Consider the following 12,592-nt stretch of genomic DNA (forward strand, 5'->3'; position numbering starts at 1 on the left):
TAAATATCTATTTTTTTACTTCTCTGTAAACTACCATTACATGATAAGCCGGGGTGTTTTTTTTGCCGATTCAAAATATTTTCTATGATATGCCCAGTTATATCCCGAACACAATGAAAACGACGAGCTACGGACCACATCTGTCAAATTATTTTAAGACGTACTCTTATGCAGGTAATTATTTTGGCGACGACCGGACTACGCGACGACTGTGGTTGTGGCCAGTTTTGATCTATTTCTATTTTTCTAGCGATAGATAAGGTTCTTCCTCTTCTTTTATGTCAAACTCATACAAATTCATGATGTGGCTGTCGCGTTCAAAAAATCATGTCGTCATCGACAAAGCGTTTAGATAATAAAAATAACAAATTGGAAGCTGTGGCCAGTAGCTCGTCGTTTTCAATGTGCTTAGAACTTTAGACGAAATTAAATAATTGAACCCAGGTTTATAGAAATCGATAATGCGGTTACCGAGATAAGCCTATGCAGTCATAAGTGGGTGATTCTAATCCCATTTTCGAAAAATCTTATTTAATTTTAAGAGATTAACTGGGAACTTATTTTTACCAGTTTTGGCTATATTTCTTTTATTTTTATAATGTTTATTATTTGGTTTTTAAAAGTCCAGCTCATTATACAAATCTGTAATAAACTGCATTCAAATGCGCGTTTCACATTTTGCAAAAAAAAAATATATAAAAATTCAAAAAAAAATCATTCAAACTTGAAATATTTTATTCAGATATATTAGAAAATTTTTAGATAAATATATGCAGTGTTATAGCGCATTAAATTTTTGAATGCAAATTTCAGATGGAAATTACACAAAAATCGGTTAGAGAAGATCGTAGACAACGTATCTGTTTTTCGAGATCCGGTCATTTTTATACCCGAGCGCACTAGTACACAAGAGTATTATAACTTTGTTCACATAACGTTTGTTTGTTACAACCAAAAAGAAACGAGTTAGATATAGACAAATGTATAAATAAATGCTCAGAATGAAAAAGAAAAACGATAAATTGCTGACTTTCTGTCCGTCCGTCAATGCACACGATAACTTGAGTAAAAATTTAAATATCTTAACGAAACTTGGTACGTGTACTTTTTTTCAGCGTAGGACAGATGGGAACTATAACCGTGCCTACCTCCCATATAACGGTAGTTTTCAGAAATACTTAAACTAATATATTTTAGTAACTACCGCAGATTATTCACTCAAAATTGATACAATTATTTTTAGGCGATAATTAAGAATAGTACAATTTTATCAAAAATGGGCATAGCCACGCCCACTTATGATTAGGTGTGTATATATTGGTAACTGGTCCAACGATTTAGATGAAACATGGCACAATTGTTGGTCTTGGCAAAACATACTAAAAGGCTTAAAATTTTTAACTCGGACAATAACCACGCCCCAGCCCATATAACGGTAATTAAGATGAACACGACGTCTTCAATAAATCAATAACTACTGAAGCTTGTTTAAGAAAAATTTATTTAAAATATGTTTCTAACAATATTTTGAAAAATTGGCACTTATGAGCACATTTGTATGTGTATCTCCGTAACCATTTGATGAATTTGTACCAAACTTGGTATAATTATTGTATTTGGCACATAAAAGCAAGACTTTGAAAATTTTTGAAAATGGACTAAAGTTACGCCCATAACGGTAAATTTACGAAATACTTGAAACTTCGATATGTCGAAATTTTATTGCGCTAGTTTACTCAAAATTAATACTCACAACAATCCCTTGAAAGGAAGTAACATTGTTATGGAATTTTGGGGAATTGGCGTGGTACCGCCCACTTATAACTATACAACTTTATCACATTAAGTCTAACTGAACATAGCTATTTACTATCGAAAATATTTCAGATAGGGGCAAAACTACTCCTGCTTACCCTGTAACGGTAGTTTTCGCAAAGATAAACAAATATTTTTAATACTTAGACTTTTTTACTTGCTCCCAGTTCAGTTAAATTATGAATGAAAAAAATTTAACTTCAACTGAGATTTACTTTTTTATTTTTTTTTTATTGTGGAAAAGACCTGTTCATTTACAAAAAATGAAGCTACTAACAAGGAAAATCAATGAATAAATAGAGAAAGTTTCGAAAGGTCCAATGAAAATGCGCAGTGATTTTTGGTATGAAATATGTACACTCCTTCCTACCCATTTTCCATTTTCCAAAATCCTTGCGCATTTTCATTTGTCCATTCAATCCTTTTTTTTATTTATTTATGAAAAAATTTACAAAAAATTTTTTATTATTTTTATTTTTTCTCTGTTAAGTTTAATAATTTGTTCATTAGACAAAATCTAGAATGATTAATAAATTTCTCAGAAACTACTATGCCTATCGAAAAGTGATGTTTATGGAGGATTTTTTAAGTGGAATATTTTTTATTAATTCAATAGCGATAAATTGCAAATGCATATTTCGAAAACTTGTCTTAATCTCGAGAAACAGTATAGGTACAGATTGGTAATCCACAACTCCAAATTAAGTTAACTTATTTCGGCGCTTTTTGTGTAATTTGAGACTCGAGATTTTTCTTGCATAATTATGAATATGTTTTCAATAAAAATTATGCACATATTTACTATTTTTAGGCTTTTCTCAAAATTTACTGACATACCTTTTCTTCTTATCTATTTACAGAATTATAACGAATTATTTTGTAGTATCTTTAGCCATGGCAGACATAATGGTGGCAGTGATGGCCATGACGTTCAACTTCAGTGTACAAGTAACCGGACGGTAAGTACAAAATACAATTGAAGAAAATCCTTTACTTTTTGAAATAACATAGAATACATGTGAATGGGCAATGACAAAAAAAAAAGTGGAAAGTTGACTTTATTGCAGTATAATTGTGTGGATGTTTAGAGTGGAAGATCGGCCGATCTCGGCAGTCGATTGGAAAACGCCCCAGTCAACATATTTTCAATATATGTACAGGCACCAAAAAGTGGAGGAGAAAATATGCTAAATATTTAGTAAAACTGTAAACGCCAAAATTTTATTATTATTATTAATTTTTAACAATTTTTATCCGGAAAGATTAACGCTCGTATCAGAATATACTGTTTTCTGCATGTTATAAAAGCTCCAAAAATTTATACTACTTTTTTCCCAAAATGCTGCATACGAAATAATAACTTGTTTTTGGTTTGTTTATGCAACGAAGTAGTATACAAAACGACAGGTTGATGCAAAACGATGTACGCTAACTAATTACATTTTTTTTCTTGTATCTTTAAACAAATTTTAAACTTTTAATATCTTAATCTAACTTAACTCAAATAAAATTGCTTGCAGTTTAAACAAATCTGAAATTGGTGTAATCTACAAAGTTTTAAAATCCAAATAATATTTTAGCATAGCTTAATTATAATATTTAATTGCTTCCAGAGAAAGTATTTACTTATACGCATCTATATATATATATTAATGTATGTACATGTATAAATTCACTCTTCGCTTTGTGAGTTTAACTGCATTGCATACCGTAGAAAACGAGTATTTTTGAATGCGTACAAACGTGCTTATGGGTATGTGTGTGTGTGTTTTTGCTAAGCTCTCATCTACCTCCAAAAGCATATTTACCCCTCACTCCACCATGCTTACAAAAATTGTACATTAAATTCATAACTTTTATCACAGACTCCCTGTGTGTTTAGCCAACACTTTCGACAGCATCACGGCATAGTACAAACACATTTGGTTACGTCTCTTGTAACCCGTCGTCGTCGCGTTGGTGTGGTAAAATTAAAAATGCAAATTGCAAACAGCTGCAAGTGCGTCCTTTACAATTCCGCAACACAAATACCCATACAGCTAAGAGTAAACTTTGCGTATCAGTACAGCAACTAGAAAATGAGCTCATGTTAAGATACAAGGCCATTGCATATATATGGGGCGTTCCATACCAAGACGGACGGGGTTCACACTTCATGTGTTTGATTTATCTCAAATTTTTAGATATGAACTTTGCGCTTGATTAATAAATTTTTAAATACTTCATAGCACAAACACAAAAACAAATCGATTTAATAGTTTTCCAAATATGCTAAGAACTGGGCGAGGAAGAAATTTAAAAAAAAATCACACATACACGCATTAAAATTCTCTATGATAAAAAAAAATATTTTTTTCTTGAAAAATATTTTACATACAAATTTTTTGATAAAAAAAATTGGTTTTTGAAAATATGTAATTTCAAAAAAATTAAAAAAAAAAATCACAATGGTACCTCGGAGTATTGCGCCGTATTTGAACATAGTATTATGGGATGCACACTACAATAATTATTGTAATATAATCTGACTTATACATTTTTTTTATACCGAAGTTGAGTAAAATGAGTACATACAAATTTGTTTTATTTATTTTTTGAATTTCTTTGAGTACGCAATCTTGTAGCCCTTAAGTTTAAGTATAATAAAGAGCAAGTTTTAAGCTACTGCGAAATCGCGTTGATTTTTAATATTTTTTATGCTGACGGCTTTTTGCACTTTTTTCTTATGGAAGAAAATACGCAAAACAGTTTTCAAAGAAATAAAAAAAAAAGTATTGCGGAAGTTTTGCAATCGCTTAAAGCTTGCACTCATTATACTAAAATTTAATGGCCTACAAGACTGCATACTCAAAAAAATTCTATTATTTGAATGTACTCAATTTTACTCAACTTCGGTGAAAAAAAAATCATAACTAAAATTATTGTAGAGTGCACCCCATAATATACTCAAATATATGTATTCTCAAAAACTATTTTTTTATCATACAATTTTTATGTGAAAAATTTTTCAAGAATTTTTTTTTTTCAATATATGTTTTCATAGATAATTTTGATTTGTGTATGTGTGATTTTTTCAAGTTGTTTCTCCGCCCCGTTCTTGAGATATTTGGAAAACTATTAAATCGTTTGGTTTTTGTTTTTGTGCTAGAAAAGTTTTTAAAAATATATTACTCAAGCTCAAATTTCATATTTACTTATTATTTATGTTTATGCATCAACCCCTAAAAATTTGAAACAAGCAAAACACATGAAGTGTGAACCCGGTCACTTTTGGTATAGAACGCCCCATATGCATACATTCAGGGCTTGAAATATTTCCCGCTACATTTGAAAGTGCGAGTATGTACATAATGTGTTACACATATATCTATTTTAACGGCCAAAACCTATTGACAAACAAATTGCCTAGGCTAAACTAGTTCTACTTACATACGATAGAATAAACCGCCTAGATCAAACAAAGCCCGCTATCGGAAACCAATTATGCCTAAACTGAACTTGTAGATTCTATTATGAATATTGACACCTCAGTGAGCTTCAAAAAAATAGCCCCCCGTCCTTCCAACTCCGTCTACGCAGTTTAGCTTAACTCGTTTCTCCTATCTATTGCCTAGGCAAAATTAAATTGTCCGAAAATCGGATTTTGCTTTTGACATACATTAATATGTATAAGCTTTTGAGACTCACATTTTATTTTTAATTTTTTTCTCTTAGGACACCTTTTTTCAAATACCTCATATGGTCGATTGGCATCATTTTTATACAAGAGTATTATAACTTTGTTCACATAACGGTTGTTTGTAACAGCCAAAACGAATCGAGATAGATATAGACAAATGTATACATAAATGTTCGGAACGAAAAGAGAAATGGATTAAGCCATATCTGTCCGTCCGTCCGCCTGGCCATCTATCCGTGTACAAGATAGCTTGAGAAAATAATTGAGATATCTCCAGGAAATTTGGTGCCAGGGTAGGTTAGGATTGAAAATGCGCAAAAGCGGACAATAACCACGCCCACCTCCCATATAACGGTATTTTCGAAATATGCAAAAATACTGGATAAAAATTGTCGAAAGTTGGTTTTTAAAATTAAATTTTTGCAAAAAATAAGACAGTTACGAAATTTTTCGAAAATGGGCATGGCTATATCTCTATAATCCCTTCACCAATCCCCACTAGACTAAATAAGTGTATATCAATAAACTTATCGATTTTGCCCAAACTTGTAATTTTTGACTCGTTTTCTTGAAATTCTTCGATATCAAACCCGTCTTGGAATATGATATCGAAAAAAAATTTCAAAGCAGTTGGTTTTTTATTTATTTCTGTGTTCGTATGGAAAAGTAGCTTATGTCGAAAGGTTGGCTTTAGTATAATGCAGCAATCCCTTTATTTTTTAAACGGCAAGGAATATTTGGATGAGACTTAATAAGAATATTGACTTGCTAGTATCGGAACTATTTCTTCCACGTTTATTTGCCAAAAGTTGTTCAACGGCTTAGCGCCAGTGAGTCATTCGCAATCGTATGCTGCGAATGCCGATTTATACTAAAGCCATCCTTTCGACATAAGCTACTTTTCCATACGAACACAGATTTAAAGATTCGAAAAAAATAGACTGCAAATGTGCACCTTTTCTTAATTCATAATTTTTTATTTTTATTGTCCAAAAAAGAAAAAAAAAATGTTTTTGATATTTTAGTAAGCCGAACATTATTTTTACTATTAATAATAATAACTCAACTTAATTAATAAACAAATAAAAAACAATATTATTTGGTGTACCTTATATATTTATACATCTTTCTGCCTATTTTGTATGTGCGTACTAGTGTTGCCAGAATTTTTTTTCAGCCATACGAGACAAACGCATAATTTGTTCCAAAAATACGGGGTTTATAAAAATTTAACGGGACAAATGAGAAATAAGGGATTTGCTTTTAAAGCCCAATTACGAACAATATATTAACAAAGGTGATCCATTTCAACGAAGTAAATAATGCTCAGATTAGTTACAAACTTATGATACATTTCGTTTATTTCAGGACAGCTTTTTTTAGTATATACAAATATATCGTCGATGTTTTTGCAAAACCGCCCATCGCCCAATTGCAAAACCGCCTATCTTACGGCACTCAAATTTTACAGGAAAGCAAAAAAACGGTTTATTCTTTGAAGGCATTGCCTTGATGGGCGGTATTTTCTCTACCTATTTATTATTTTGCAAATCTGTTGTTTTAATAACGATTTAACGATTTTTATGCATAAATCTCGATGCCTGAAGCTCAGGGTTACCAAATCCCATTTTTGCCACAACGGCGATTTAGGCGGTTTTGCAACTGGTCGATGGGCGGTTTCGTTTTTTATTTTATATACAGTGAATGAATAATGAAATTTCCGAAGATTCGAGAAAAATCTCGCCCCGGCGGAACATTTCAAATTTAATGCAGAATACGGGACGTTCCGACAAATACGGTACATTTGGCAACGCTTGTGGGTACCTGGGTACCCCGGTTGAACTATTCGTGTAAATTTTTTCAAAAACAAAATTTTCTGGGCTGAAAAGATATATAAAATTAGTCAAGTCGTGAGAATCCGAGAGGATTTTAAAAAATTGTTTCCAGAAAAAAAGTTATTTGATGCAATATGTATCAATTAGTACCCAAGTACCCGATTTGGTTTCCGGTTGAAAAACATATTTTTACGCACTTTTAAATAAAAGTAAAAATTAAAGCTGGAATGCATCAATCTAAATTTTTACATGCTTAATACTACTTTAATCTATCCAAAAATAGCTTAAGCGCTTCCCTTTAATTTGTATACGATCGTATATTAAATTATGTCGTCAGCTTGGCCATTTTTTGAAGAAGGACAATTTAAAGTATTGTTTTATTAAAAACGCTTATATTTAAACTAAATTATCCCAGCTACTATAATTCAGAAATTCCAGTTTCCTTCCCCAATTTTGTTTCTTGTTTTATAAATCTCTATTTGAAAACTTCCAGGAGGCTAACTTTTTGATTATTTACATATAAAGTTTCACTATGATTCTTTTGACTATTATTATTTTCTATTGTTTTTGCTACTATTATATAACAGTATGTAAATTTACATACATACATATATAGTTTTGTGGCTTACACATTTGGCTCTATGTCAACTTGATGCAATGTTTATACATACACATATGGATACGTATGCATTCATGCAAAGTTAGCAGAACTGTGGCTGTGGCAGAGTACTCAATTCCTCTTTGCGGTATGTTTTTGTGTGGGCTTATCATTTCATTTGCGGCCTTTGTGTGTTCTCTACAACTAACTTGCAGCCGTTTATTTATTGTAGAAATTTGTTTTCTAACCGGATTAATGGTTGGTTTATTTAAAATTTAATTTTTAAAGACTTTTACTTCTCTTGTAAAAGATAGCAAAAAAAAAAAATAGCCTGTATAAATTTAAGTTCCTAAATACAACATTACAGTTCATTAAAATAAATATTTTAGTAAGCATTGATTTTTTCTTTAGCACCGCTACAATACGTTACTCATACGCCACAGCATGCGAGTAACTTAAGCAGGGAAGCAAGTAATTAATTGTTCGCTTTTTCGTGTTAAGTTTCGAAATAATGCAAACAAATTAAATGTCAAAAGTACCCTCCGATTTAAAATATGCTCGGTTACTTATATGTGTGACAGCCATATTTAACAACAACTTCAGCATGTATGCCGGTATAAATAGTCGCTGAAACTCTCTTGTTTATAAATCTATTGTTACGACTTTTTGTATTGAGTGCAAACTTGTATTTAGTTGGGTAGGATTTATTACAATTAGATACACTAAGGAAGATCTCAAGGTCGACAGATTCAAAGGAGGATGCTTAGTACTAAAAATATATTTTCAACGATCTATCCAACTCTTAAATTGAGTCACAACAAAAAATTGAAAAACAAACAAATTTGTTAAACCCTAAAGAAAGAGGCTTGGGAATGCAATTTCAAAATTTTATTCACGAGACGATATAAGGTGCTTAATACCACGCCTTGGCATCCAGGTACTTTTGTATGTCTGGCATGAAAAAGCGTCTTACGAAAGTCCATTTTCCATTTGCGGTGGCGAAAATAGATGTACATACATACGTAAAGACCAAATGCTTAGAAAATCTATTAGCACAAAATCTTATATTTATCGTATTTTTGACATTTCTGGATTTATAAGACCTGCTAGCAATGTTGAAATCCTTTCGTTTCGTTGGAAAAATTAATATCATATATTAACCATACATCTGTGTATTGATTTTATTAACATAGTTAGGGTTATTTCTCATAGTTACTTTTCAAGAAAAATCAAAAAATATTTGCAACTTTTAGCCTGATCTCAACTTAGGAGATTCCTCGATTCCTCAACTAAAATTGTGGACATGACCCAGTACTTACATAGAAAGGTGTTGCGTTGTCAAAACGATGGTATATGTTAAACCGTCTGTATGTGTATTGACTATATTTATAAGGCTACGTTAAACTACAGATTCTTCTATTTGTGTAAAAATATCTGGCCGCACACCACAAATTGAAGGAGAAGCTCAGCCATACACTTAGCAAAGGTGTAAATGTCAAAACATTTTTATTAATTTTTGTTCTGTCTCAATGTCCTGAATTCTCTTAGAGCCAAGACTGCAGTTATGTTAGAATGGGAACTGGGGCATGAGGGACATGATGGCAATAAAGAGGCTGACTACCTTGCGAAACAGTGAGCTATCGCAGTGTTTTATGGTATTTTTATGGTATTTTTTGGGCTCACCAAAGCACTGATAAAGGGAACAATAAGTAACTGGGTAGAAAAAATTTCCAGGGTAGAGACAAGCCAAATAATTTATCTGTCCTTCAAAAGAAGCTTCAACGAAACTACTCAATTTAGGCAAAGAGCAACTCAAAACTCTCACTGGGTACTACACGGGGCACTGCTGCAGGCTTAATCCATTTGAAATTTGATGCAAAGCGCCCTTGGAAGTGCTAGGCTACATTAAAAGCTTCAAATGTAGGGCGGAGGGTTACGCACATATAGATCACTTGAGAGCTCGCGGTTGTTCTTTCGCTTATTTTTCAATGAAATTATAAAATATTTGTTTACAAATTTATACTGTTTTCAGTTTCGGTGGTACCCCTCAAAAATACTCATACTCGAAATCCTTCGGAGAAGTCTAGCTAAAAAGCTCGACATTTTTACGATGGTTTTTATTAATACTGGACAAAGATTGAAATTTGCATTTTAAACGTTTTTGTTAAAGAATAAACTATAATTTTTATAAAAGTATATTTAAAATTAAAAAAATAATAAATTATATAATCATACCTTGTCAATATGTGAGCACTGCAATGCCTGGAACATACATACCTAAATACATAGTGCTTATATTTTAAATAAGAAAGCAGACGGACTGTGGCGCATATTCTATGAATTACTTGTGGTTACAGGTATTTAATTTATTTGCAGGTATTATGTATATGCTGCTAACGCCTTTTTGCTTTTTCCCCCTTGTTACGACTCCACGTTAGTTTGAAGTCAAGTAAATGTAATGACTTAATAACACTGCAGGGACGAATAGCTTGATTAAATAGAGCTTTAAACCTTCCTTTAAATTTAAATATTGATAATTCACTTTCATCCTTATATGCCACAACGACGCACACACACAAAGTGCAGAATAAATTCTCAACGATAACGAAGCGAAAATATTTCGCATACATTTAGGCTTCAGTTACGTATCCGAGTGAGTATTATATGTTACTGAGGCACGAGTCAACCGTACCGACAGATATAACAAAATAAGTGTGTCGCTATTGCAGCAATGTCAGTGACTACGGTGAAACCGTCAACGACCCAATTAAAACTCATTTAAATCATGACTATCTACTTACATACATACACAAATAGTATGTACTTGCCTTGATAAATTCTTCTTCTTCTTCTGCTTCAGTTCTTGGCAGGTAAATTTATTATGAAAGGAACTGTACCGGCGCTGACAGCAATCAAAGGCATTTTTGCTAGACTTCATGTGCCAATACCAAAAACTTTTACCTTTCTTGTATGCGCTTTCTTACGGTTGATCGCTCTACGAAAGGCAATATGCCACCAACTGCCGTTGTCATCGAAGGGAGGAAGTTGTCTGCCCAATGCCGCCCCATTCCATTTCATTTCGTTCACAATCACCGCCGTGGTGTCGCCAGGTGATAAATTCGCTTGTTAAAATGAGCGAATGTGTTGTTGTACAGGTGGTAGTGCCAGTAATTCTGACATATTTACATGTATGTATTTAGGAATGTGTATTTATACTTGAAATATGTGATTGGGAAAGTATTTCACCGTCCATTGCGCCACGATCCCTCCAACATTCCAGTTAGCTTTAGTATTTTTTACCCTTGCCAAAGACGCAAAGGCACTTTTCACTTTTTCGTTTGCTCATTTTTCAATGTTTTTTTTCTTTATTTTAGTTAAAAAATTTTATGCGAATTTCGCTCGTTTCGCGAATCGCTGCGGTAGATTATATAATGAGCTGCACGACCACGCTCAAGTGACTATGTACAAACAAACAGAGAATATGCACGGGTTGGTGGGTAATAAGTGAAATGAAAACGAATGGGGCGAAGAGACTGTGACGGTGTGTTAATATACTTGTACATGCATATGTATGTATGTTAATATGTAAGTAGAAAAATGCAGTACAAGTTTCCTTTACTCCAAAAGTTTGGCAAATGAAATGATTATGACATTGTTGGGAAATTGGCAAAAAACGAAAGAAAGGAAACAGCAGATAGGGAATAACTAGGGACGATGAAGCAGGGTTATACATAGAAACTCGCAGCAAAACTTACTTGTAGTTGAAATTGGCGCTGAAATTGCGGTGGCATAATGAATATAGTCATAAAAATATTTTAGTGCAAGACAAATATCTCATAGGTACAATTGGCATAGTGATTGCAAATTGCAAACGAGTTGGAAACGGACTAAATAATGATTAATAATCATAATGATTATTAATTAAAGCATGTTCTTGTTGGGCAACCATTTAATGATTAAATACGATTATTTGCACCTTTTTAATGATTAATAATAATAATTAATAATTAATGAATTTCAAACAAAATTTTAATTAATTAATTAATTAATTTTAATTACGTAATTATTTCGTTATTTATGATTATTTCCAATTATTTTTGAAATTATTTAATTACATGATTAAAATAATTATTTAATTATTTTTGATTGCAATATTAATATCATTATTTTATTATTTTGAATGGTTTTTGATTCTTTTAATTATACGATAAATATAATTGTTTGATTTTTGGTTTATTTCAACTTACGAATAATATATTGTACAATGTTCGGGAATGTTATATGCTGGTTGTAAGTCAAAAGAAAGAAAAAAATCTAAAATTTTTATATACATCCATCCCTGTCTATGTTTAAGATCTGCTTCAATGTGTCCTCTACAAAATTCTTTCTAGAAGTATTAATGAATAGCAAAGACAGTTATCAGAAATCATTTCCTAATTGTAAAGTAAGGTACAAGTATTTACTAGTACAGTGAATTTGGTCTCAGTTATTTAAGACTAACTTATAAAAATTTGATTGGCCAAACACAGCTGCATCTATTTGAAAAAAACAATTAAAAACAAGTAAGAAAGTCTAAGTTCGGGCGGAGCCGAACATTAAATACCCGGCGCAAGTATTAAATATATGTTTTCCACCTTTCCGAAAGCTACCGCTACATGATAAGCG

General features: G+C 32.0%; 1 protein-coding gene across 1 annotated transcript in view; it reads left to right on the forward strand.

The window, feature by feature from the left end:
* Positions 1-2,675: 2,675 nt before the first annotated feature.
* The window catches only part of LOC108373221 (octopamine receptor beta-2R-like), a gene marked incomplete at its 5' end in the record, with an annotated part of 31,920 nt that continues 22,003 nt past the window's right edge, over positions 2,676-12,592 (forward strand). The window contains one exon of the mRNA XM_017629084.1: positions 2,676-2,774. Coding sequence (XP_017484573.1) covers positions 2,676-2,774 — 99 coding nt within the window. The remainder of the gene's footprint in view (positions 2,775-12,592) is intronic.

This window comes from Rhagoletis zephyria, unplaced genomic scaffold (assembly GCF_001687245.7).
Source record: "Rhagoletis zephyria isolate East Lansing unplaced genomic scaffold, Rhagoletis_zephyria_1.1 Rzeph_scaffold_06477, whole genome shotgun sequence".
NCBI classification, from domain to species: Eukaryota; Metazoa; Arthropoda; class Insecta; order Diptera; family Tephritidae; genus Rhagoletis; species Rhagoletis zephyria.